Raw genomic sequence first — 24,624 nt, forward strand, 5'->3', positions numbered from 1 at the left:
ATAATTTTTTCAAATTCCAGCAAGAAGATAGTTTTTTGTTTAGATCAGTGGGTCATCTTTAGAGGTTTTGCCACTATAGAAATTGCTTTACACAGAGAGATCGTCATCTGGGATGTCACGGATTTTAGTCTGTGGCTTTATTAAATGTTGGAAGTCTAGCAAGCAGAGTTCAGTTTTACATGACTTCACAGAAATTAATCTGCATTGTTAGCATTCTGTGTATCTGTTTTTAAGGGGAGAAGACCAGGCTGAGCTGTCACTGGGGCCTATCCTACTGAAAATTTTGTACGATCTTTTGAAATCCAAGACATTCTTTCCATACCATTAAGGATTAGATTTTTGGCTAGTGTTTGATAAATTCCTGTTTTTAACATACATCTGTGCATATGTACAATTTTATCTGGAATACGGTTTACTGAGATCATCTTAAAACATGGATGAGATTCAGTTTTTGCCAATATATTCTCAGCATGAACCATCCTGCTGCATAAGGTTTCACTTTGGGGATGTGACAGGGTGGAAAATGTTTATTCTTGAGGCTTAGGTTTTAAATTAGAATAATCCTATTATGGGGAGAAATATTATTCTTCAGAGTGTGGTTGGATTGAAGAATGGTGGTATTGTTCAATAGCACTTCTAAATAAATCCAGTCTCTAATTTCTATGAATTCAAGATGGATGTTTTATTACGTGATCAGTCCAGATCATTCCTGCAGAATGACCTTTAAAAATCTGAGTTAATATTTGAAGGTTTTTTGTAGGGCTGTTGATTAATCGCAGTTAACTGATGCAATTAACTAAAAAAAAAAAAAAAAAAAATTAATCGCGATTAATCGCAGTTTTAATCACATTGTTAAACAATAAAATACCAATTGAAATTTATTAAATATTTTGGATGTTTTTCTACATTTTGAAATATATTGTTTTCTATTACAACACAGAATACAAAATGTATACTACTCACTTTATATTTTTTTAGATTTGCAGTGTAAAAATGATAAACAAAAGAAACAGTATTTTTCTATTCACCTCCTACAAGTACTGTAGTGCAATCTCTATCATGAAAATGCAACTTACAAATGTGTGTTTGTTTTGTTTTTGAGTGCAGTTATATAACCATGTAAAACTTTAACGCCTACAAGTCCACTCAGTCCTATTCCTTGTTCAGCCAATTGCTCAGACAAACAAGTTTGTTTACATTTCCAGGAGGTAATGCTGCCCACTTCTTATTTACAAGGTCAGCAGAAAATGAGAAGAGGCATTCGCATGGGACTTTAGCATATCTGGCACGTAAATACCTTGCAATGCCAGCTACAAAACATTTGTATGTCTCTTCATACTTCTGCCACCATTGTGGAGGGCTGGTAGTTATCTTCTGCCCCAGAATGTAAAGGCCAGAAAAAAGGTTATTGAAATGTTTTTATTTTGTCAAATATTCGATTTTGGGGGAGGGCGGGTGGAGAGTGAAGCTTTTCGGTATGTCTCTCCTGCAATGCACATTTGCAGATGTTTGCTAATGTATGGTCCATTTCACAATGTACAGAGGCAGCTTAAACTGACATTCATATGAAGGCAAGTGGGCCTGAAGGAAGCTGCCGGTTTGTACTCTGTTCTGCCTCTACATGGTAACAGGCAGTAGCTAGAGTTCCCAGTTCCCTCAATCATCATCTACAAGAGACTTGCGGTTGACTTGCCTTTTTGGATTGCAAGAAGCATCCTACATTGACTATTCTGTCTCCCTCTTTGGTCTATCTTTCTTTAGGCCTGATGAAGATACAAAATTGCACCAAGTTAATGTTTTAAACTGATTTAGCTAAACCAGCACAAATCCCTGTGTGGATGCTCTGGCTCATATCTATTTTTGGCTGTTGGTAATTGTACAGGAAAAAGCTAAATCAAAATAACCAGTTTTAAGTTGATGCATGCAAAATCCTGTGTGGATACACTTGTTTAACTACCCTTTAATTAATATATATATTTTAATCAGTGTGACTTCTGTATTGGGACAAAGCCTTAACTTTGACATTAACTCTGAATGGGGGGCGGGGGCAGGAAACAGGCCTGCGGAAACTAGAAGTGAGGAGTACTCAGGCTATGAAATCGTGGATTTTTTGTTCTTTCAGGTGTGTCTCCATGTAAAATAAAGATGAGAGGGATCTCCACTGAGTTATGGAATCTGTGCTGGGAATCATACTAGTAGCATTTTAGTAGCTTGCTCAGTGGGTTTAATGTAGTCAGGATTGTTGGTATAATACCACAGCCATTACTTTCCAATGTGACATCTCTTGTACAGCAGTAGTGCATCTCTCCCAGGGGTGCTATCATAGTGAAGGTAGAATACATCTTACAAAGGCCAAATAACATCTATTTTCTAGTCTGCCTTCTCTTCATAAGATGCATGGTTTTCTAGCTTGTAGCAGTAGTTCCTTGGGAAGAAGATAAGCACCAGGTGCTTTGCAGTCTTAATAGAATTTATTATGCAAAATATAGTTGTACAACTACAACTCCTCTGTGGACTAGATATGTAGGTGGCTTGCTTTCATTTTCAGGTAGTCTACATACCATCGAGTACTAGATCTTGAACTACTAATTCATAGGCAAAGATCAACCTGGATTTTTCCAGGTATAATACTGCATGTATGTAGCAATACAAGAAGACTCACTCATTTGTCTTAAGAATGTGATCGAGTCCTTAGTTTGTAGTAGGAGATGGGGAGAGGCAGAGAAAAGGAATCAATCTTTCAACAACCACATGTAAATCTCATTACAATTTTTAAAGACGACATGGAACAGATTAGGAACCCTGGTGTTTTCTTCAGGAAGGAAAATCCACTTGCTACATTAACTTGAATTATTAGTAGGTTCCTGCACATAGCTACTTGATTATGCTTCTCTGACTAGTGAAATACATAATAATCAAAGCTATTTATTCTTCCCATTTCCATCCATACAAGATGTATTGCAGTATTCCTCTTTCAACTTCTCTTGTGTGTTTAATATTCTGCTGCTTCTCTTGCCCGTCCCTAGGCCTTTATCCACTTGCCGTCCTATTTGCATCTGTCAGTCATTACTCTGCGACTTTGCCTGCAGTTGTTTTCTGCATTATTGTCGTCTTTTGACACACCTGAAGGATTAAGGAGCTTTAAATACTCAAAAAGCTTAAGAAAACCATATCACTAGCTTTCTTTGAAGCCAAGGGGAAAAGAGCAGCAATATTTAAAACAAAACAAAAAAAATCACACTTTGGATCATTCAGCACTTAGGATAGCATTGGTACAGCAGTTGCTGAGCACTGAGGGTATGTCTACGCGGCAAAGAAAAACTCTCGCCGCTAAGTCTAGGTCAGTTAACTGGGCATCAGGCTTTGGGGCTAAAAATAGCAGTGTAGACATTCCCACTCAGGTTGGCGTCCAGGTTCTGAAACAATGAGGCGGAGGATCTTTGAGCCTGGGCTCCAGCCTGAGTGGGAATGTCTATATTGCTATTTCTAGCCCCGCAACCTGAGTCCAATGAGCCTAAGTCAATTGACTCGGGCTCTGAGACTCCGCACTGTGGGATTTTCTTGTCTATACTTGTCCTTCTCTGTGTAGACATAATTATGCAGGAGTTGGGACTATTTCAGCTAATCAAGGTTTACCCAAATTTTTAATTGGGCAAAAGCTTGATTAGCCAAATCAGTGCAAAACCTTAGCTTACGCCTACATTTAGGGCTCAGTATAGCTTGCGACCACCAGTGGCTGAGTTAAAATAATTATTCTACATGATGCATTCTGGAGAACTCTGATCTTCCGTTCAGACTCATGCACCTGGTAAGGAAGCACAAAAAGTAAATCAAGGGGGTGAGGATGTCTGTCTGTCTCTCAACGGGGCAATTAAGAAATATGGGCGAGGAAGAGGAAATTCTAAGCCTTTTATAATGGATGGTGGCCTAATTTTTCAGAAGTGACTAGTGAGTTGGAATACCTTGATTTTTGGGAGCCAACTTGAGATACCTTAAAGGGATCTGATTTTTCCGAAAGTGAGTGCTAAGTAATATAGTGCTCTCTGAGCACCCTTTTTCTGAAAGTTAGATTCCCTTTGAGATACCTGAAATTGACAATTTTTGGATGCCCAATCAGCAGTCATTCTTGAACCTTCAGCCTATTCAAGCAGACTGACAGCTAAAGCAAGATATACGTTGCAAGTATGAAAAGCTTATATTCTTATTGGCTAGCAAAACTCTGACTTTTTGAGAAGACAGAGAATATACTAGGACAGCCTGTGCTAACATGTCAGGCTGGACAAATCCCAGTCAATGCTGTATAAATGTTTTGCAGTTGGGGAGACTCTTTAGCACCGACCTTTGACAAAATAAAACTTATTACAAAGTCAGATGAGTTAGCAAGTCCAATACATCAGTGCTGACTACATTTCCACCCCCCCCCCCCCCACCCTTCTTTTCTTTGGTAACTTTAAAACCCTGTGCACAAGTTAACTTAACTACAGCTTTAATTTCATACAAATTCAGACACTCTAAATTTAATTCTTTCTCGTTTCCCTGTATTTTCTGGAAATGCTTTTGTCCCATAATAAACAGCTATTTTATAACTTATCTCAGCAATGCATTGCAAATCATAAATATCTCAAGTTTTGTGACTAGGACAAATAGCTATTTTCCAGATTCCAAAGCCAGCTGTTGTGGGTTCTCAGAATGGTCTGAAATCTTTTGCAATCTCCTAGTAGATGTAGAGTATCTTCACCGTACTCATAGCTTCTTCCAGCTCAGTCAGGGACAATCTCTAGGTCTCTCCACTTTGTTTAGTGCAGAATTCTATAATCAGCGGGGATAGAGTATTTTTTCTATTAACGTCAAAATGTGCACACCGAAAATCGAGCAGTTTTATAAATTGACTAAGGGTGTGACTTGTATAGTTCAGTAACATCATACATTATTTCATCCAGTTAATCTGTTTGCAGGCAACAGCTGCTGGCATGCAAGAGTTCATTAGTGTTGGTTGCAGTGTGAATAAAAACAAACACTGACATTCTGTAGAGTAAATATTACAGCTCCCCCAGGACATTCAAACTTTTCTTGTGTGGTTTTTAATTTCCATTGTTAATAAATCAGATTCAGTTTTTTTTTTTTAAATTTGGAAGTCTGTTGCAATTCTGTTAGTTATCTCACAGTTTCTGAAGAAAGTAATGTAGCTAGGAAACTTCCAGAAGATAACTGTTACCCAACTTTGCTTAATGTGGGAGAGCAGTGCTTCTCCTGGACTCTTCCAGCTGAAGGCACGTCTGCATGGCCACAAGAGACTTACAGCACAGCTGCAGCTGGCCCCAGGTCACCTGACTTGGGCTTGTGCGGCTCAGGCTGCAGGGCTTTAAAAGTGTAGTGCAGACACTCAGGGCTGGAGCCTGGGCTCTGAGTCCCCGAGGGGGGTGGATCTCAGAGCCCCAGGGGAGTGGGTCTAAGACTGGAGCCCAGGCTCTAAGCCTGAAGTCTACACCACTATTTTTCACCCCGCAGCCCAAGGTCCGCGATCCTGAGTTATCTGATCTGGGCCAGCCATGGCTGTGCTGCTGGTTTTTGCATGGCAAGTCTAAAGTTAAAATCAAAACCCTAGGTTTTTATACCCTTGTTCTAAATGCCATCAATTCCCCTCTAGGTCCTGGGACAAATTTAAAACTAAAGGAAACTGAATCCTGAATGGCAGGTTAACTGAGTGGTCTGTTTCTCGATCTCAGACATCTCTTTAAAGCGTTGCATATAGAATATTATGTTATGAATGTCTTGTTATGAGTGTGTTCAGGGTTGTACTTTTGGAGTCTTGATAGGAATGAAAAAGATCTTTTTCTTGCCAATTTACCTGAACTGTTTTGATTGATTTTTGTTTTGTTTTTGTTTTGTTTTTCAAATGCTCAACCCATTTTTTTCTAGTATGTGTTTGGGATTTGCTTTGGGCATATTGGTCTTCACTCATTTACATCAAGGTGATAATTCCTGCAAAAATATTTGAGATTTATTGTTGAATTTTTTATTGGTGCTGTCATGAAGCATCCTGAAGTACTTTTATATATGGAAAAAATGTGAAATGCACTGTTCTCTGAAATTCACCAAACTGGAGTGCTGTCAGGCTGCTTGAGGAAGCAGATGCTAAGTGTTGGTCTCCAGTGAGAATATATTCCTTCCATCTGTGGATAATTTAATCCATTAACGAACAGCCTCCCAGCAGAGAATGTTAATTCTTATGGTTATAGTCTGGTATACTATAAGTTGTTTGCCTTCAGACCCTTGATGTGTAACCCAAAGGAAGGTGTCTAAAGTTTTGTTCAGAGTTCACGTTCATGAAAGGGATGGGACAATTGACCAGAAAAAGAGTTTGCGCCCCCTTATAATAGATCAAAGACTAACTTCTGCTTCCAGTGCACGGTTTGTTTGGTTTTTTTTGGGCCATATGAAGTGTGGATGAATTCCTTGGTCTTGGATCGCTCTCCTCCTCCTCTCCCTCTACTTCATTTAGTTATTCTGTATTCTTGCTTACAGATCTGCCATATTCTGCCACCTGCTGCCTCGATGATTGTGCAGTCAGAAGCAGCAAATATGATGAGTTCCTTCACTCTGTCAAAAAATCTTTGTTCTTTTGTTGTCTAACTATATAGCTTACCATTGCTGAGGCTTTCCTGCCTGTTGCACGCTTTGGCAACTAATAGTCTTGATCTTTTTAAACTTACAGGCTGTTCAAGCTAATCTGTCAGCAGACAAGATTGCTTCCTGTTAAACAGTTTCTCCTTTGAGCCATGTGCTCCCTGGATGGGAATTCAGCTATCCGATAACTCTGAACTAGTGACACATTAACTCAGTGGTGCTCAGAGGGATTTAAGTAAGCACAGAATAATTTAGCACCTCTCAGAATTTTTCTTTTGCACTGTAAATTAAACTATGATCAAACTTCCAGATGACATTGGGGGAGGGATAGCTCAGTGGTTTGAGCATTGGCCTGCTAAACCCAGGGTTGCGAGTTCAATCCTTGAGGGGGCCACTTAGGGATCTGGGGCAAAAATCAGTACTTGGTCCTGCTAGTGAAGGCAGGGGGCTGGACTCGATGACCTTTTGGGGTCCCTTCCAGTTCTATGAGATAGATATATCTCCATATATTAATTTTTAACATTAAATATTGAGGAATTGCAATCCTGTAGGAGGAGTGAACCAAATGACAGTGACCAAAATATTTGAGCACTTTGGGCTGCAGGAAATAAAGGGAAATGTAGTATTAGTATCAAGTCTTGCACTCAAGATAAAGATACTCATAGTGAAGATACCAAATGAGGAAAGGAAAGGACATAAGCAAGCAGTTGCGCCTATTATTTTTTCTCCTTATACTGTTGTAATTTTTTGTATAACAAAGTACTGTAGTTACTAGAAAGTTTGTTAGCTTTTTAAGACCAGAAGGGACCATATGACAATCTAGTCTGTATTCCTGTATAACACAAACCACAGAACTTTGCCCAGTAATTCTTGAATCAAATCTGGTTTTTTGGTTGAGAACAGGTTTTTAAAAGATAGCCAATCTTGATTTAAACTCCTTCAAGTGATGGAGAATCTACCACATCACTTGGTTCCAAAGATTAATTAGCCTAACTGTTAAATATTTTCCCTGTATCTCTAGTCTGAATGTATCTAGCTTTGTCTGCAAAATCAGAGGGGTCTGACAATTCTACTCACGTAGTTACTTACAATGGCCAAATTACCTCTTAATTCTTTCTTGGATGAACTAAGTATACTGACAGGTTTCAGTGGTAGCCGTGTTAGTCTGTATCAGCAAAAAAAAAAAAAAAGAGGAGTCCTTGTGGCACCTTAGACTAACTGATTTATTTGGGCATAAGCTTTTGTATACTGAGCCTCTTTAGTCTCATGCTATAAGGCAGGTTTTCCAGATATCCCATCATTCTTGTATCTCTCTTTTCTGAACCCTTTCCAGTTTCCCCACATTTTTTCCAAGTGGGGACCCTAGAATGGGAAACCATTTTTACACAAGGCAATATCACTTCCCTACTGCTATTCAGTATTTCACACCAGCCCTCTTAGCGCATCACACTAGGAGCTCATGTTCAGTTGGTTATCCACAGTAATCCCCTAAATCCTTTTCAGAGTCACTGCTTTCCAAGATACAATTCCCTGTCCACTAAGTATGACCTACATTCTTTGTCTCTAGATGTATGACATTGCATTTGGTTATATGAAAACACGTGATGTTCAAATGAACTCAGCTTACCAAGCAATCCCGATTGTTCTGTACAATTCACCTGGCCTTCACATTATTTACCATTCTACCAAGTTTTGTCATTGGCAACTCTGTTAGCAGTGGTTTTGTATGTTCTTCCAAATAACTGATAAAGGCCTGGGCTACAGAATTAGGTCGACGTAAGGCAGCTTACGTCGATCTAACTCTGTAAGCAGCTACACTAAAATGTAAGTCGCCCACTACATCGACTTAACTCCACCTCCACAAGAGGCGTAGCACTTTGGTTGATGTAGTTAGGGCATTGCTTGTTGGCTGTCAGCCCCATGTGGGGCTCATAGCTGAAGTCATCCCCCCCCCCCACCCCAGGGCCGACAGCCGGAGTGGCCCCCTGGGGCAGACAGCTTGTGTTGTCAGCCCCAGAGTGGGAGGAAGAGGGGACTCCTGCTGTCAGTGCCCCACACAGTTAAGTCAGTAGAAGCGCTCCTGGTGAGGGCGTGTACCACTGACAGGAGGAGGAGCTTAGTGTGGACGTGAGCCACCACTTTAATTACTGCAATGGCTGTAGGTTGACTTAAGTTGACTTAATTTTGTAGTGTAGGCATGCCCAAAGATATTGAATGGCATTGAGACAAGATCCCTAAGGAGCCCCTTTAGAAACATCCCTTCTAAGATGATGATTCACCTAGATGGTACAGTTGCCTTTTGAGTTTGATCAGTTTGCCAGTTTTAAATCCATATAATGTGCTATATTGACCTTTTCTAATTTTGTTAATCTAAATATTATATGGTATTAAACCAAACACTTTGCAGAAGTCAAATTACCCTTACTTGTAATATTGAAAATATCAAGTTTGTTGTTTGGTACTAATTCTATTACCCTCCTTTAATTTTTCTTACTGACTTTACTCTCTACTATCATCTCCATGACTTTGCCTTGGATCAGGTTTTGGCTAATTGGTCTGTAGTTACCATGATCATTCCACTTATCCTTTCTAATTATTGACATATTAGCCTTTTATCAGCCCTCTGGAACTTCCCAGTATTCCAACATTTGTTAAAAATCTTTGTTTCAGAATTCCTCATCCAGTTCTTCTAAAACTCTTAGGTGCAAGTTATCAGTTCCTGCAGATTTTAAACTTCTAAACTTTGTTTAATGTTTTAAGTTGTGGAATCAGTTGCAAGATTGGGAGTGGGAATTATTCTTGATCTGTTGAAATATATGATCCATAGTATAAAATGGAGAGAACCATTACTTAAACTCTCTTCCAAAGATAGTTGTCTGAGACATGGTATTGGTGGATGTTAACTGTGTTCATTCTCTCGTTGATCCTTTCTAAACTCTTTTTGCATGTAGTTAGCTTTGGAGGATGAGCCTGTGTTTACTTCGTTAAACAACACTGACTTTAGTTAGAGAATTGTTTATTAAAGTATAACTGAGGGTACGCTCTGGTCTGATCTAGCCCCCAGTCTGCCTGAAGACTATTGCTCTTCATATCTTGGCTCTGGACATGTCAGACTTTTCTGCCATGTAGCAGCAACATGGCCTCTCTAGACATCTTACAGAGCTTATCCACAGGAATATTATCTCCAAACAGCATCAGCCCTGGTGGTCTACTTTATGACTTTTTTTCTAAAGGAGTTCTGAGTTTGGTCACAAATTTGTAAACCTTTTCACAGCAAGCATCGTTCCTACTGTTGTATAACACCTAGCATGGCACAACACTGATTCACATTCCTAGCACTACTGTAGCCATACATATGAACAATAACAAGGTGTTTTTCAAACTTCTTTTGCCATGTAAGATCTCAAAATAACTTTGATTTGCCTCCTGGAGATTTCTCCTGAAGGTTTGGTCCTCAGTACTGTACTAGGTTCCTTGCATTTGACATCATTTATCTTCATACAATAAAGAAGTTAAGCCATAGCATGATCATCTGATCCGATTGCAACTGATTAGACCATGTGCCCCCATCTTCGAAGTACTGCTGGACATAATAGGAGTGCCTTCAGCTTCTGATAGATTTGAGTTTGATACTTGGTAGTGCCATCTCAGAGTATCAATTATTAATAAATGCCAGAAATCTGTAGGCAATGAAGTATCCTTTTTTAAGTTACAGCAGCATTCTTGCGGTTCTAAACAGGCAGACAGTAGCCTAAATGCCAGTGTTAATTAGAGCATAGCAAAACCGGGACTAACTGTGCCAAGTTTGGGTTTAATAAACAGATTTTAAAAGGGAAGTGATAGTTACAGTTGGCATTGGGGGAAATTACTTTGGGATAGATGACTTAAATTGTTTTGTCCTCTAAGACTAATTTAAAAGAGCTGATTCGGTGAGAGACATCAACCCTTAGAAAAGGGTGTTTCTGCACCACGACTTATCTTTTTCAACTAGTGGGCCCTGACTGGAGTGATCCTAATCTGCAGCAGCTGTTGTAATAATCCCCTAGAATTGTGGGATTTCAGGTTTTCTTTTCTTTAAAGAAATTATAGTTTAAGATTTCTCTCGATCTTATGCTTTATGGTTTAATTTAGAAAATGGATGAATCTTCATTTTACCAGTCTTTTGTCTAGGTATCAGGAAACTTATTGGAGTTACTGCTTCTGCTGTTTCACCAACAACAAAACCTTTCTTTAAACATGCTATCAGAAAAGTTGCACGAAAACCGAGCACAGTATTAACAAGCTTAGCCAGTGTATCACACATCTGTCAGTGCACCTCTGTCCTGACTCGCAGCAGCCTTGCTACTTTAGTCCACAGCTTGTCTTTAGCAGAGTAATGCCAGATTTGGAGGTGGTGGTAATTTAATATGGATAAATGCTTCAGATTATAGTGAGACAGTGAAAATCCTTTCCACCTGAGGCCTAAGAATTTAAGCATAGAGCTCCATAATCTCCTGCACCATGTGGCCACTGAATGTCATTGTCAATGGTGGCCTCTTCGGAAAGAGAGCTTTGTATTACAGAGTTCTCCTTTAAATGATCAGCCTGGTCACTCATTTGGTCACTGCTCATTTGTTACCGCTGTCTGCAGTTTCTCTGTAGTATTGTACGTAAAAGTGCTGTGGCAATTTTGAGGGTGTAGTGAGACTGAAACGGTAACATCTAGAGATGTTTGAAATGAATTCCAAGCTCTAATGAATAGAGGACATTCCAAGTCTGTGAACACTTCGGTACTATTAAACAAGTATTGAAAATGCATATTACACGGTCTTTGAAATATAATTACTAGGGATGGGTTAGTGCGGTTTTGGCATTGGTTCAGAAGAGAGACAAGAAAAGGTATTGTATGTAGTTGTAAAGCAGAAGATGCAAACAATTATTTTTGAAATCTTCTAGGCAAATATTTAAATGTACCAAAACTGCAAGACTAATACTGAAGAAAGGAAATTGTACCAGTCAGTATCCATATATTGATACTGTAATGCTCAAATCCCTTTATTTATTTGTTTGACTCCAGAGTTGGTTGTCATTTGTCAGATTGTGCTCAACATTATTAAGAGTGATTGAAAAAGGAAAACATCCTTAGTGATAAAGTGCCTGCTTTTGTTTCTATTTCAGGAAAGCCCCATAGCACTGGCAACTCTGAACGGATTCAGCTCTCAGGAATGTACAATGTACGAAAAGGGAAAATGCATTTGCCGGTCAACAGATGGACAAGACGCCAAGTTATCCTTTGTGGGACGTGCCTAATCGTATCATCGGTGAAAGAAAGCCAAATTGGAAAGATGCATGTTCTCCCTCTAATTGGTGGAAAAGTAAGGGTTTTTTGGTAATGCTTGAGGTTGCTCACTTAATCCTGTTTTTCACTGCTATAGGTATACATGGTGATTTTCAGACACAGGTTCCAGCCCCAAGGAGCTTGCGCTCTGTGGAGTCTGAAAATGAAAACAGTTATTACTGGACATAACACTTACTACCTGTACCTGCTTCATTTTTATCTTCTTGCAAAGTTCTTGCATTGAGAGCTTAAAAATGGAAAAAAATCAGGGAATGGCAATTAAATTTTGCGTGTGAGATCATTCTCTCCTCTTTTCCTGTAGTACTAATTGTTCTGTGTATGTATGCGTGTATGGCAGGGGTGGCCAAACTTACTGATCCTCCGAGGCGCATACGACAGGCTTCAGAAGTTCGAGAGCCAGGGTGCGCCTACTGAGGCTCGGGGCTTCAGCTCCACTTCTGCTGAAGTCCCGAGTGCCAGCAGGTGCACCCCGCGGGGCTGAAGCCCTGAGACCTCTCTCCTCGCTAGGCAGAAGCCAGAAACAACAGATGGGGGGCGGGGGCGCACATGGGGTCACATGCCTCCCCAGATTTTTTTGCCAGAGTTGGCTGGCCCTGCTCAGTCACATGGTTCCACCGGGCCCCCTCCCTGCACAGCAGCTGCAGGCCCCAGTGAGCTGGGATCTGTGGCTGTGGGGAGAGGCAACAGCAATTAGCTGGGGGATGCAGGGAGAGCTGCTACTTTTACTGCTGCCTCTCCGTGTGGAGCTAAAGCAGTGACCTCTTCCTGCAGCTCCCAGCTGTTTCCTGCTGCCTCTGGGAGCTGCAGGGAGAGGCTGCTGAGGATAAGAAGGGGGGCATGTCTGGGTGGGCATGACTCAAGCTGTTGGGGGGGCCAAACCTTTAAATTGTGCCCCTACCCCCCCTCTCCCCCCCAGCAGGAACTAGTCGTCTCTGGCAGAAGCCCTGACCTCTTTCTCTCCCCCCCCCCCCCCCCCCCCCCCCCCCCGCTGCATTTTAACTGTAAAAGAGCCGCATGCGGCTCACGAGCCAGTTTAGTCACCCCTGGTATATGGCAAAAGACATACCGAGTAGTATGTTACTTTGCCCATTGGCTGAGTTTAGTTTTCATTAGGTCACATGTGTAAATATATGCACTCAAATTTTAGAGCAATTCCACAGCATAACTGTAAAATGGCACCATCTTAATGAACAAATCTGTTTTGTATATTCAGAGTTGTATCTTTCTAGTGACTTAGGGCTTGGCTACACTTGCAAATTAGAGCGCATTGAATCCACCCCAGGCACCCTAACTCCTGAGGTGTCCACACTGGCAAGCACTTAGAGTGCCTGGACTCCGCAGCTGGAGTGCCCCTGGTAATCCACCTCCATGAGAAGCCTAGAGCTTCCTGCGCCCTGGCTGAAACGCCTGAGTGTCAGTGTGGACGACATGTTGCATTACTGCGCTGTGATTGGCCTCCGGAAACCTCCCATAATCCCTTGACGTCAAATGGCCGCTCTTGTCATTGTATTGAACTCGGCTGGCAGGCATGCAGCTATCCCCTTTCAAAGCTCCGTTTCTGACAGTGGCATGCTTATCTGCTCCGGGACACAAAGCAAACCATTACTGTGGAATGCTGCTGCAAAGGTGTGTGTGTGTGTGTGTGTGTGTGTGTGTGTGTGTGTGAGTGAGAGGGGCGGAGATGGGGGGGGGCTGATGTCGGGGTTTCCCCCTGCTGCTGTCTGAACTTACAAGACAGCATGCTGACACACCCTCTGCCCCCCAAAAACAGTCTCTCTCCCCACATACACACAACACACTCCCTGTCACACTCCATCCCTGCCTCCATTTGAATAGCACGCTGCAGCCACTTGCACACTGGTATAGCTACCACAATGCACTGCTCTTTGTGGCGTTGCAAGAGCTGCTAATGTGGCCGCGCCACTGCGCTTGCAGCTGACAATGTAAACACATGGCAGCACTTTCCCTGCTGCTGTCTCTGAGGGCTGGTTTAACTCCCAGCGCTTTACATCTGCAAGTGTAGCCATAGCCTCAGTGTTTATTGCTGTTTGCTCATGCTACCTGTTTGCTAAGAAATTGAGCTGGGTTCTGTTCCGTTTTGTGCATCAACAGAATTTATTCCAATCAGATATGCCTGTGAAACAGCACTATGACAATGGGGCTACACAGGAGCAACTGGAGACCCAATGTGGCCTGCAGAATCTTCATAACTAGTTGTGATGCACAAGATGAAAAGAATCCTTCTTGATTCTTGGACCCCAGGCTGATTTTTGCAGGGCTGGCAGCTGAATCTTTTTTTTAACCTTGTGTACTAGCACATAATATTGAAATTGACCTGAGACACAATAAACATGGAAGTCCATGATGTCATATTTACAAAGTCAGTTTTCAGAGTTCCACTTCAATATTCTGTATTGGGGCATTTTATATGCCAAGTCTAGTTGTGTGGCGATTCCCCTGTTCTAGCAACTCTTTTCTCTCCCCTCTCCACCTTCTCCATACAAGAATGTTCCCGCCTTCTCCATGGAGTGTGTCCTTTCCCTCAGCCAGAAGAAATACAAAGGGATATTCCACAACCCTCTCCCCAGCAGCAGATGGCATTACTCATTGCTGCACACTGGGAAGTGCAAGATTCAAGTGTTCCTAGCCTGCTGTTACCTCTAGGAAAGCCACAAGGGAGGAGTAGGGTAAAATCCTAGCGTCAAAAATAGAGAGCTAACCGAATGGATCCTGAGCCTTTAAAGGGTTTTGTTCATGGAATTGGCAAAAAGTATGTCTTTGCTTATGTCTCCTGTATGTTGTAGGAATTGCTTATGTGCAAGGGGTCAAGTTGAAGGTAGAATGCAAACATAAAATGAAAACTGAGTCAAGCCCAGAAATATTTGCTGAAAGCCTACACTGTCGAGGCTTGGGTGAGGGACAGTTGGAACAGAATAAGTATTTTTGAATGACTTCTCCCTCACCCACTTAAATCCTCTTGCACTTCCTGGTTTGCAAAAGGCATTCCAGAACGTAGTGTTGTGAACCATCACAGAGACATCTTGGAGACCATACATTGTGCCAGTTTCCTTTTTAAAGGTAAATTTTTACTGGTGAAGAATGAAACTAAATTATATATTCTTTGCAGCTCCTTGTTGAATGTATAAAAGCAGCATAAAAGTCTTTCACAAGGAAATGCTTTTATTCTTTTTTCTGTAGAGTTCTTTTCAGGTCATCCATATACCTTGCTGAGGGCCTCTAGCAAAAAAAGAGACGAGGACTTCTTGCTTTTACGCGTTTGAAATATCCAGACAAAACTAAACATTTGATGCTGGTTTTTATATAAAAGGAGCAGCAAAGGGCACAAAATATTTTTTGTTTCACATTCCACTGTTAAAGGCTTATCAGCAAAATACTTGTTTAAACTAGAAAAGTTATTGCCAAACTCCTCTACCTTCCCTGCCCTACCCACAGCCCATCAGATTTACATATCTCCCACTCCATTTCACAGTAGGAAGAAGCATGTGGTTAATACACTTTTTTTTAAATGCCAGAAAATAATTGGCTTTATGGCAGTTTAATTTTGGAAAAGTCTTATGATATTCAAGTCTTAAGAATTATCCAGATCTTTATCTTCAACTCTAACAGTACGTTTATATAACTTAATTCAAGAGTCCTGTTAAACAGTTCAGGTTTCTTAATCTGTTGCTTGCATGGGTTTTGTGGCTCCTTGACACTGGATTAATTAGATTGCAGGCTTAACAATACTTAATGAGGTTTTTGTGCTGCTCCTCGGTTTCACAGCTTCACTTTGCCTTGCTGGTTGCACAGTGACTCTTTTTCCAAATTTTATGCAGTAATTATTTTATCTTTTTAAATACAGGTGGAAGAAGTGAAAAAGCACCAGCACTGTTTAGCATTTAGTTCCTCTGGACCTCAGAGCCAGACCTATTACATTTGTTTTGATACCTTCACGGAGTATTTACGGTGGCTTCGACAAGCATCCAAGGTAAGAACACCTCTAGCAACTAGAGTTCTCCTTAGTTTTCTACTTAAGAAAAATGTTGCTCACTTTCACCATAATGGCATAAACGGTTGTGGGTCTGTGGCTGGAGTGAGGGGTGTGGGTGTGGTGTGGTGTGTTGTGTTAAACTCCATTTGCCTGCAATATGTAAATAAAGAATACTAGCCAGATTTACCACTTTTCCCCTCACCTTGGTGCAGCTCACTAATGTAGGGAATAAGGCCATTAGAATAGAGAAGGTCAGTAATGGCTCTTTCCAACATTTCAATATGAAAAATTCTGTTTCAGAAGTAATAAAAGCTGTGGTAATGTAAGACATGTAGAGAACCCAAAGACAGTGCTAGAAACTTCAAGAACCAATTGGAGGAGTTTTTCTGATGGGAATGTTGTGCTTCACTTCCGTCTTAAAATAGGTAAAGTTTAGTGACTGGCAAGATATCAACATATTTGCTATTGCTGATCAATTAGTGTTCTCCAATATACTGTATTTTGGTACATATTCAATATCCTATCGTATCAGGGCTGTAATTGACTATGCGGTCAGATTATACATCTACCAGTGCTAGTCTCTCCACAAATGGAGCAACCCACCTTCTAGCTGAGCTGATGAATTTCTATTTCAGAGCTCCTTTGCATTTGCCTTGTGCTGGAAAGACTGGGCATGGTGAGGACCCTAGTTCAGCATGATCTGTTCTCCCCACTTCCCTCAGTGGAATAGCTCTGAACAGCAGAGCCCTGCTCTTTCTCCTGTCATTCTGATAGCAAAGCAGCATAAGGTGGTGCAGTAGGAAAAGCCAGGCCAGGGGACTGGAGGTACTGAGGATACAAGGGAACCTCAGAATAAAAGAAAAGTAAATCAATAATTGAACAGAAATCCCACAATGCAATGAGCAGGGTGAGGCAATAAGGGAGAACTAACTAAGCTGACACTAAAACACTTTCAACATCCGTCCAAAAAGATTTAGATTCCTGTCTATGCCTTACCGTGTGTGTTATGGGGAGGCCCACTCATGTTTAAAAATGAAAGCTCTGAGCATGTTAAAGTAGAGTTCCGGACTTAAAAATACATCACATGTGTTAGAGCAGGCTTTGCCAACAGAATTTAGGTGTTGGTTTTTTTACACCATTTGCATTATTAACCTCTTACTATTTGGTGCCATATTACCTTGTCTTGAGAGGTGGTTTCTGCAGTTGTCTTTTTCTCTATTATGCTAATTTTTTCCTATCTACTCCTTTAGTTGGGTTCTCTGCGGTGTCTGATAATAGCTCATATTCCTGTATCTTGTGCACTGAAGGGTAAAGAACGTTTCAGTTCTTTTGGCACACTGGTTAAATATTTTTCTCTTTGGTTTTCCACTGTATTTTTAATGTTCATTAATTCCATATTTAGTAAGAGACTACTGGTTTTTATGTTCTTGATTGTATTAAGGTAGTTTGTGTGATATTTTTTGAAGAGATTTATAGATATATGGCACTCTAGATCATTTTCAGTGTGGCTTTTCCAAAAGGCAGTATACTTTTTCTAGTAAATGTTTGAAGTATTGGTTTTTAAAGAGGATTGTTAATTTTATGTTCCTATAGTAAATTGAGTTGAATTATGTTGTAGCTTTCTTTGGGCAATAAATGTTTGGGATTTTTTCTGGAATAGAATGCCCTTTGTGCATGTTCTAGTAGTTCATCTATTGTAGGATTTTGTATCGTTCTGACATTGGAACACTAACCTAAAACTCCCTGACTTCTTATTGTGAAGCCAAGATATGCATGGTTTGCGGTCTGATCTGATTTCCAGTTTTGAGCTTGTTCTTGTTATTCAGTTGATCTTTATATAAGACAAGTGTTCTTTCATCTCCAGTGGCTCAAATCTCATGAGTGAGGATAAACAGTGTAAAACAATGAACTTCAGAAGTAGAAATAAATGGCAGAAAGTCCCATTGAATTACTGACAACATAGGCTTGTTCTGTACCATGCTGTGCTTCTCTCTTGCTCTCTCTCACCCATATGACTAACAGTAGTGGGAAGGTAGCCAACCTGAGGACATCTCCCTATATAATCATGACATCTTCCCTTTTTTAAATGTTGGGGGAGGAACTCCAAGCCCAGAGCTCGTAGAAGGCTTTGAGTGCCAGAACTGAGGAAAGCCACTAATATTGCCAGTTCAACACTTAAGTATGTCGACAGCAGCACATAGCAAATGAAAAATTGAGAAAATCTTTGTTTCATAGTTACACGTTCATCTAACTAGATCGCTCTGTTCCAGTTGTATAGCTGTTTTGTAGATTCACATCTTTCAGACAGGACTTACTATGTGTTAGAATGAAGTTTCTCTAAACTGTTTTGTAAGATAAATATGGAAAACACGTGATACCAGCTCAGCTAAATGTGTTGGTGTGAGAAGAATCATTCAATAACAGAATAGTATGTTACTGAAATAGTAAAACGATCAATAACCACAAATTTAAATCTTTTGGCTACTGATACCAGTACCTGTAGAATTTAATTTAGAAGATGAAACAAATAGTTCCTGAGTTACATGTACAAAGGGGAAGGATGGAAGGAATCTACCAATGTGGCTTAGCCAAATGGAGTCCTTTTGTAGCAAAATAAACCCTAGCCCTTTATTTCCATTTCTGTATTTATCTTAAAGGATGCTACCTATTTGAAAGCTAGTTCAGATGAAACTGGTTTCAGGCACTCAAAACACCCTTGGAAATGGCGAAATACAAATGTGCTGTTTAAATGTACAAAGTTATCTGGGGGGAGGGGCGGGGGAATTTTCTCTAATCTTTCATTGTTAGCTTTTAGGTGTAACTTTGTAACAGGTTAAATGTTTTATTTAGAAGTGATCTATTTAAAATGCTATCCACTTTTAAATTATTGTTTTTGGAGCAGGGGATATATGAAATTTGTAGTCATAATGTGAATACTCATATACTCACTGAAATTGTTTTTTAAAATACATTCATTACTTAGTGGCATCTATTTGGATTTTTATTAACACTCAACATTATTAAATTGACTAGTATTCAAAAGCACTTCAGCATCTGTAAAGGATAGTCTGAAAGTAAAATTGTGTTGTCCCTAAATAGTATCTGTCTGATGGGTTTCAGAGTAGCAGCTGTGTTAGTCTGTATCCGCAAAAAGAACAGGAGTACTTGAGTCACCTTAGAGACTAACAAATTTATTTGAGCATAAGCTTTCGTGGGCTACAGCCCACATCTTTGGATGCATAGAATGGAACATATATTGAGGAGAGATATATATATACACACACACATACAGAGAGCATGAAAAGGTGGGAGTTGTCTTACCAACTCCGAGAGGCCAATTAAGTAAGAGAAAAAAACTTTTGAAGTGATAATCAAGATAGCCCAGTACAGACAGTTTGATAAGAAGTGTGAGATAGATTCAATGTTTGTAATGGCTCAGCCATTCCCAGTCCTATTCAAGCCTAAGTTGATTGTATCTAGTTTGCATATCAATTCAAGTTCAGCAGTTTCTCTTTGGAGTCTGTTTTTGAAGCTTTTCTGTTGCAAAATTGCCACCCCCAGGTCTGTCATTGAATGACCAGACAGGCTAAAGTGTTCTCCTACTGGTTTTTGAGTGTTATGATTCCTGATGTCAGATTTGTGTCCATTAATTCTTTTGCGTAGAGACTGTCCGGTTTGGCCAATGTACGTGGCAGAGGGGCATTGCTGGCACATGATGGCATATATCACATTGGTAGATGTGCAGGTGAACGAGCCCCTGATGGTATGGCTGATGTGATGAGGTCCTATGATGATGTCACTTGAATAGATATGTGGACAGAGTTGGCATCGGGCTTTGTTGCAAGGATAGGTTCCTGGGTCAGTGTTTTTGTTCAGTGATGTGTGGTTGCTGGTGAGTATTTGCTTTAGGTTGGGGGGTTGTCTGTAAGCGAGGACAGGTCTGTCTCCCAAGATCTGTGAGAGTGAGGGATCATCTTTCAGGATAGGTTGTAGATCTTGGATGATGCGCTGGAGAGGTTTTAGTTGGGGGCTGAAGGTGACAGCTAGTGGTGTTCTGTTATTTTCTTTGTTGGGCCTGTCTTGTAGATGGTGACTTCTGGGTACTCGTCTGGCTCTGTCAATCTGTTTTTTCATTTCAGCAGGTGGGTATTGTAGTTTTAAGAATGCTTGATAGAGATCTTGTAGGTGCTTGTCTCTGAGGGATTGGAGCAAATGCGGTTGTATCTTAGAGCTTGGCTGTAAACAATGGATTTGTCTGATGTGTTCTGACAAATGAGAGTAAAAACTTCCACTTACTAGTATATTCAAAAAATAAAATGCATCATAAATTTAATAAACACAAAGTCACAGCACTAGATATGTTTACAAAAAATTTCATTTTAGTTTTCAATTACGAAAATCTTAAATTAAAAAACCATTAGGAGGTAGTGTTTATACATGCTTCAGGAAAAATTCTCAGATGATCTTGTGCACTTTTATATAACTCACATAGTTTAATCTTGAAAACTGACTTTGCAAAGGATTGCTTGCTTTGATAGCATTTTTGTACGGAGGGTGATGAGTGACCATTTTAATAGCATGTTAAAGAAAAAAATCCCTAACAAATCATATATGCAACAGGAAAACATTGATAAGGAAACAGATTTCATTCAAGCTTCAAAACAATTAATGGGTGAATTGTTTGCATCCAATAATTGAGTTGTTTTCCATTTCTTATTTTATTCTGGAGACCAAAATGAATTCCCCACCTTTCTAATTCTGCCTATCACTAGTTATCAGTGAAAGGCTAAAAGTTAAGATTGTGGAAAACATGACAATGGGAAACATGCGCATGCTGTTGCTTCTTTAATTTAAAAAGTTTAATGTTAACCAATGCTCAAAATAAAAACAAGGTGATTCAAAGTGTGCATTAGCAAAGACTGCCCTTTGCTTCCACCCCCAATATATTTTCTGTTTTTTGTTAATGGCTTTTGGATAGGTTTTCCTATGTCCTGTGCACGCACACATTTAAACAGTGAGGCGGCTGATCGTGTGTAGACTTGTACACAGAAAAGACTGAATTATGGGGGGAGGTAGAAATGGAGGCTATTACAGTGAATTCTGCTCAAGACTGAGATTCAGTGGGGTCACTGCAGAAATGCTGACCTAGATATGGAACTTGGTGACACACTTACTCCAAATAGGTCAGTTTTAAATATGCTGATTTAGCCTCAAATGGAATGCTCTTAAAAGCTGGAAATGTGCATGCTCTTCATTATTGATAGCCTTTTTCTACACTGCATCAGAACTTTAGTTTTAATTTCTAAATATTGTAATTATAGTTTGTAGGTTGTTCAAAAGGTTTATAAAGAGGATTCAGTTTTATTAATCTACTATATTTACCCTATTGTCAGGCTGAAAACAAGTAGGTGATTTGTGTGTGTGTGTGTGTGTGTGTGTGTGTGTGTGTGTAAACTTGTTTCCCTACTCTGATATTAATGGTATTTTATGTTGTCTACATTAACTTGAAATCAAGATGCTGATACTTGTACAGTTCCTTAGTGCAAGTGATTCAGGTTAAGCAGTTGATTCTGGACTGTCACTGTACACATTTTCTACAGGAATAAGAGGAGAAAGCATGTAGTAGTACTAAACAGCAAAAAGAAGAAAACATTAAATTGGAAAGGTTGATGGGGAGAATACCAGAATGTTGACCATTTTGAACACCTTATACCTTACAGCATTCATTTGTAGGCAGAAAAGACTGAACTGAGTGGGGAGGTAGAAGAAATACCTTGTATTTAATGGCTTTTCGCAAGACATTGGAACTTAAACATTCCTTTTCACATTTTGTGTGGGACTTTCCTTAGCTGTTTGATGAAATTACCAAGGGAAAATATTAATACCCCTGCCACATAGACCAATTTATTACCCACTGTGCGTGTGGGTGCCATTCCATCTCATGAAGAGAGCACTGACCTGGATCAAAAAAGTGTGTGTGTGTGTGTGTGTGTGGTTTGTGAGGCTATGCTTAGGAAAAGCTAACTCCCACACTCTTATTACACCGGTTTGAGTCACAGCCCTAACCAGGAGACTATTACTGCAACACGATGTCAATATGGTTCTCTCTCTTCCAAACAAGGACACCAGCAGTACATCTCTATCAGATACCCTGTCTCAAAGTACCTAGTGACAGATGCTTTTCCAAGGAAGAAAAAAACATGTAGTGTGCCCCTATTTAAATTGTACAATACTATGCCTTACAGAGAAATGGATGTTCTTCTCCAATAGTAATATGCTCTGGAGCATGAGGATTCATAACTCCTTTTTATGCTAGCTAAATTGTAGATATCATTAGTCACGTAGTACTTGTACAACACTTTCATGTCTTCAAGCTGTTTTACAAACATGACTATTACAAATGCCCAAGCTGTTTTGTTTTTTGTTTTGTTTTTTAAGAAAAAAATTGCCCTGTGGCGATGACTTCCATGGATTTATTATACATTACATACAAAAGTATTTCCATTAAGATATCTTCAATGTGTTGGCTGTTTAGTTTAATTGAGCCATCCTCCTCCTTTCCAGTAATACCAGAATAAAGGCAGAGGACGGCTCTGGGCAATTCTAGCTGTTTTGCATTGTTTGAGTGGCATGAAACAGCCAGGATATACAATGAATATGGCCATAGAAGTTAAAAATAAAAGGCTTAATATTCCATAACTTCCAGTAATTGGAAACGTCACATGGTAACATTCTCCTTAGGGTTGTTTACCTTTCATGTATGAAATTTTTAATTTGAAAAAGGGAAATTCCCAGACTCAAGCTACATTAAGATGGATTTAAGGTGAGAGTACATGTCAGTAACATAGGGTAAAATACATTACAAGATATTGTAATTTTACTGTAAATTCTCAACCTTAACTGCATCTTAATACAGCTTTTGTTTCTGAATTAAATGGAATCTTTAAATTCTGGAGCACCATGTGGTGGCCAGAATCAGGAACCCTATGCATGGGCCTACTGGGCCTAATGCTTAATCTGGCCTTGATTTGCCATGTGCTTCCGGTTGGTTGTCTTTACCAAGGTGATGGAGTTTCATTAGGTCATATACCAGCATTTCTAGTTGTGTGTGCACCAGGAGAAGTTCAGTTCTGCCTAATACAGTAGAACCTCAGAAATACGAACACCAGAGTTACAAACTGACCGGTCAACCACACTCCTCATTTTGAACTGGAAGTATGCAGCCAGGCAGCAGAGACCCAAAAAAAAGCAAATATGGTACAACGTAGTACTGTTAAATGTAAACTACTAAAAAAAAAAAAGGGGGGAAGCTTAAAAAAAGATTTGACAAGGTAAGGAAACTGTTCCTGTGCTTGTTTCATTTAAGTTAAGATGGTTAAAAGCAGCATTTTTCTTCTGCATAGTAAAGTTTCAAAGCTGTATTAAGTCAAGATTCAGTTGTAAACTTTTGAAAGAACAAGCATAATGCTTTGTTCAGAGTTACGAACAACCTCCATTCCCGAGGTGTTTGTAGCTCCGAGGTTCTACAGTACTCTCAGTTCCCAGGCAAAGCTCTGAGCAAGAGAGAGATGTACGCTTGAGGGCAAATCTTCCTATATAAATAGGGTACACAAGTCTACATAGACTACTACAATTTTCCTAGACCTGATAAACTGAGTTGGTCCCTGTGTGTGTGTGTCAAATTGTGGTTGGAGGAACTTCATGATGGTTTAATGGTTCCTTTTTAAAGGGGCAATAAACATTAGAAAAGTGCTTTGCACAGCTTTAGTTTAGTCCAGTAACTAAAAGGTTAGTTCTCACTGTGTGCACATGTGCTAAGGAGCTGTTGTCAGTCTTGTTCCTATTTGCTAATAGGGACTCAGAACCATAAAAGGTATGTTTGTTGACGCAAATGTTTTAGTCTGATTTTTTTTTTAGTCTAGAGGTAAAGGTATTTGTATTAGCTGGGCATTTTCTAAAAGCGATTGAGATTGGCTGTTTTGATCTCTCATCCTTTGGCATTTTCTTGACTACACACTAGTGTTGAACTTATTCATAATTTGTGAAAGCAAAGTAAATCTGTAGTTTTGATTACTTTTTTTAATATGTTTTGTCCTCCAATTAAGTAGCACACCATCCACCGGATAAGGGAAGATGGGCACATTGCAGTAGCGTTTAATGTCCTACCTCGTAAAATCCACTGGTGGCAGCTTTAGGAAACTCTTTTATAAAATAGTTTTTAAACATATTTAAGACTTTTTCTAGTATGTGCTAGCTGGGCAGTTGGCCTTCCTGCTTTATTTTAATTCCTTTTTAATAAGGCAGTTGATTTCAAGGTAATTTTGGAGGCATCAGCGTGTCCTGTCTAACCATGCTTGCAGTGTCACTTTAAATAGCATGGAGGGGAAGTGGCCGCATCATTACTTACTTGTAGTGGCTTTTGTTTTATAACATTAGGGTTACCATATGTCCGGTTTTTCCTGGACATGTCCGGCTTTTTGGTAATCAAGCCCCCGTCCGGAGGGAATTTCCAAAAAGCCGAACATGTCCGGGAAAAATACTCCCTGGCTTACCTTAGAGAGGGCGTCGGGGGCTGCTGTGCTCCCTGATTCCTGGGCTCAGTAAGAGCTGAGCTGCCCGACCGCTACCGGCTTCGGGCAGCCCCCATGCCTCCGGACCCTGCGCCGCC

The 24,624-nt window shown here is 40.1% G+C and overlaps 1 protein-coding gene across 1 annotated transcript in view; it reads left to right on the forward strand.

Annotated features, from left to right (window-relative positions):
- PHLPP1 (PH domain and leucine rich repeat protein phosphatase 1) overlaps positions 1 to 24,624 on the forward strand; it is a 225,644-nt gene that overhangs the window by 102,838 nt on the left and 98,182 nt on the right. Inside the window, exons 2-3 of the mRNA XM_024203917.2 lie at positions 11,785 to 11,981; positions 15,828 to 15,953. Of these exons, the coding sequence (XP_024059685.2) occupies positions 11,785 to 11,981; positions 15,828 to 15,953 (323 nt within the window). The remainder of the gene's footprint in view (positions 1 to 11,784; positions 11,982 to 15,827; positions 15,954 to 24,624) is intronic.

This window comes from Terrapene carolina, unplaced genomic scaffold (genome assembly GCF_002925995.2).
Source record: "Terrapene carolina triunguis isolate 2854851 unplaced genomic scaffold, T_m_triunguis-2.0 Scaffold53, whole genome shotgun sequence".
NCBI lineage: Eukaryota > Metazoa > Chordata > Testudines > Emydidae > Terrapene > Terrapene triunguis.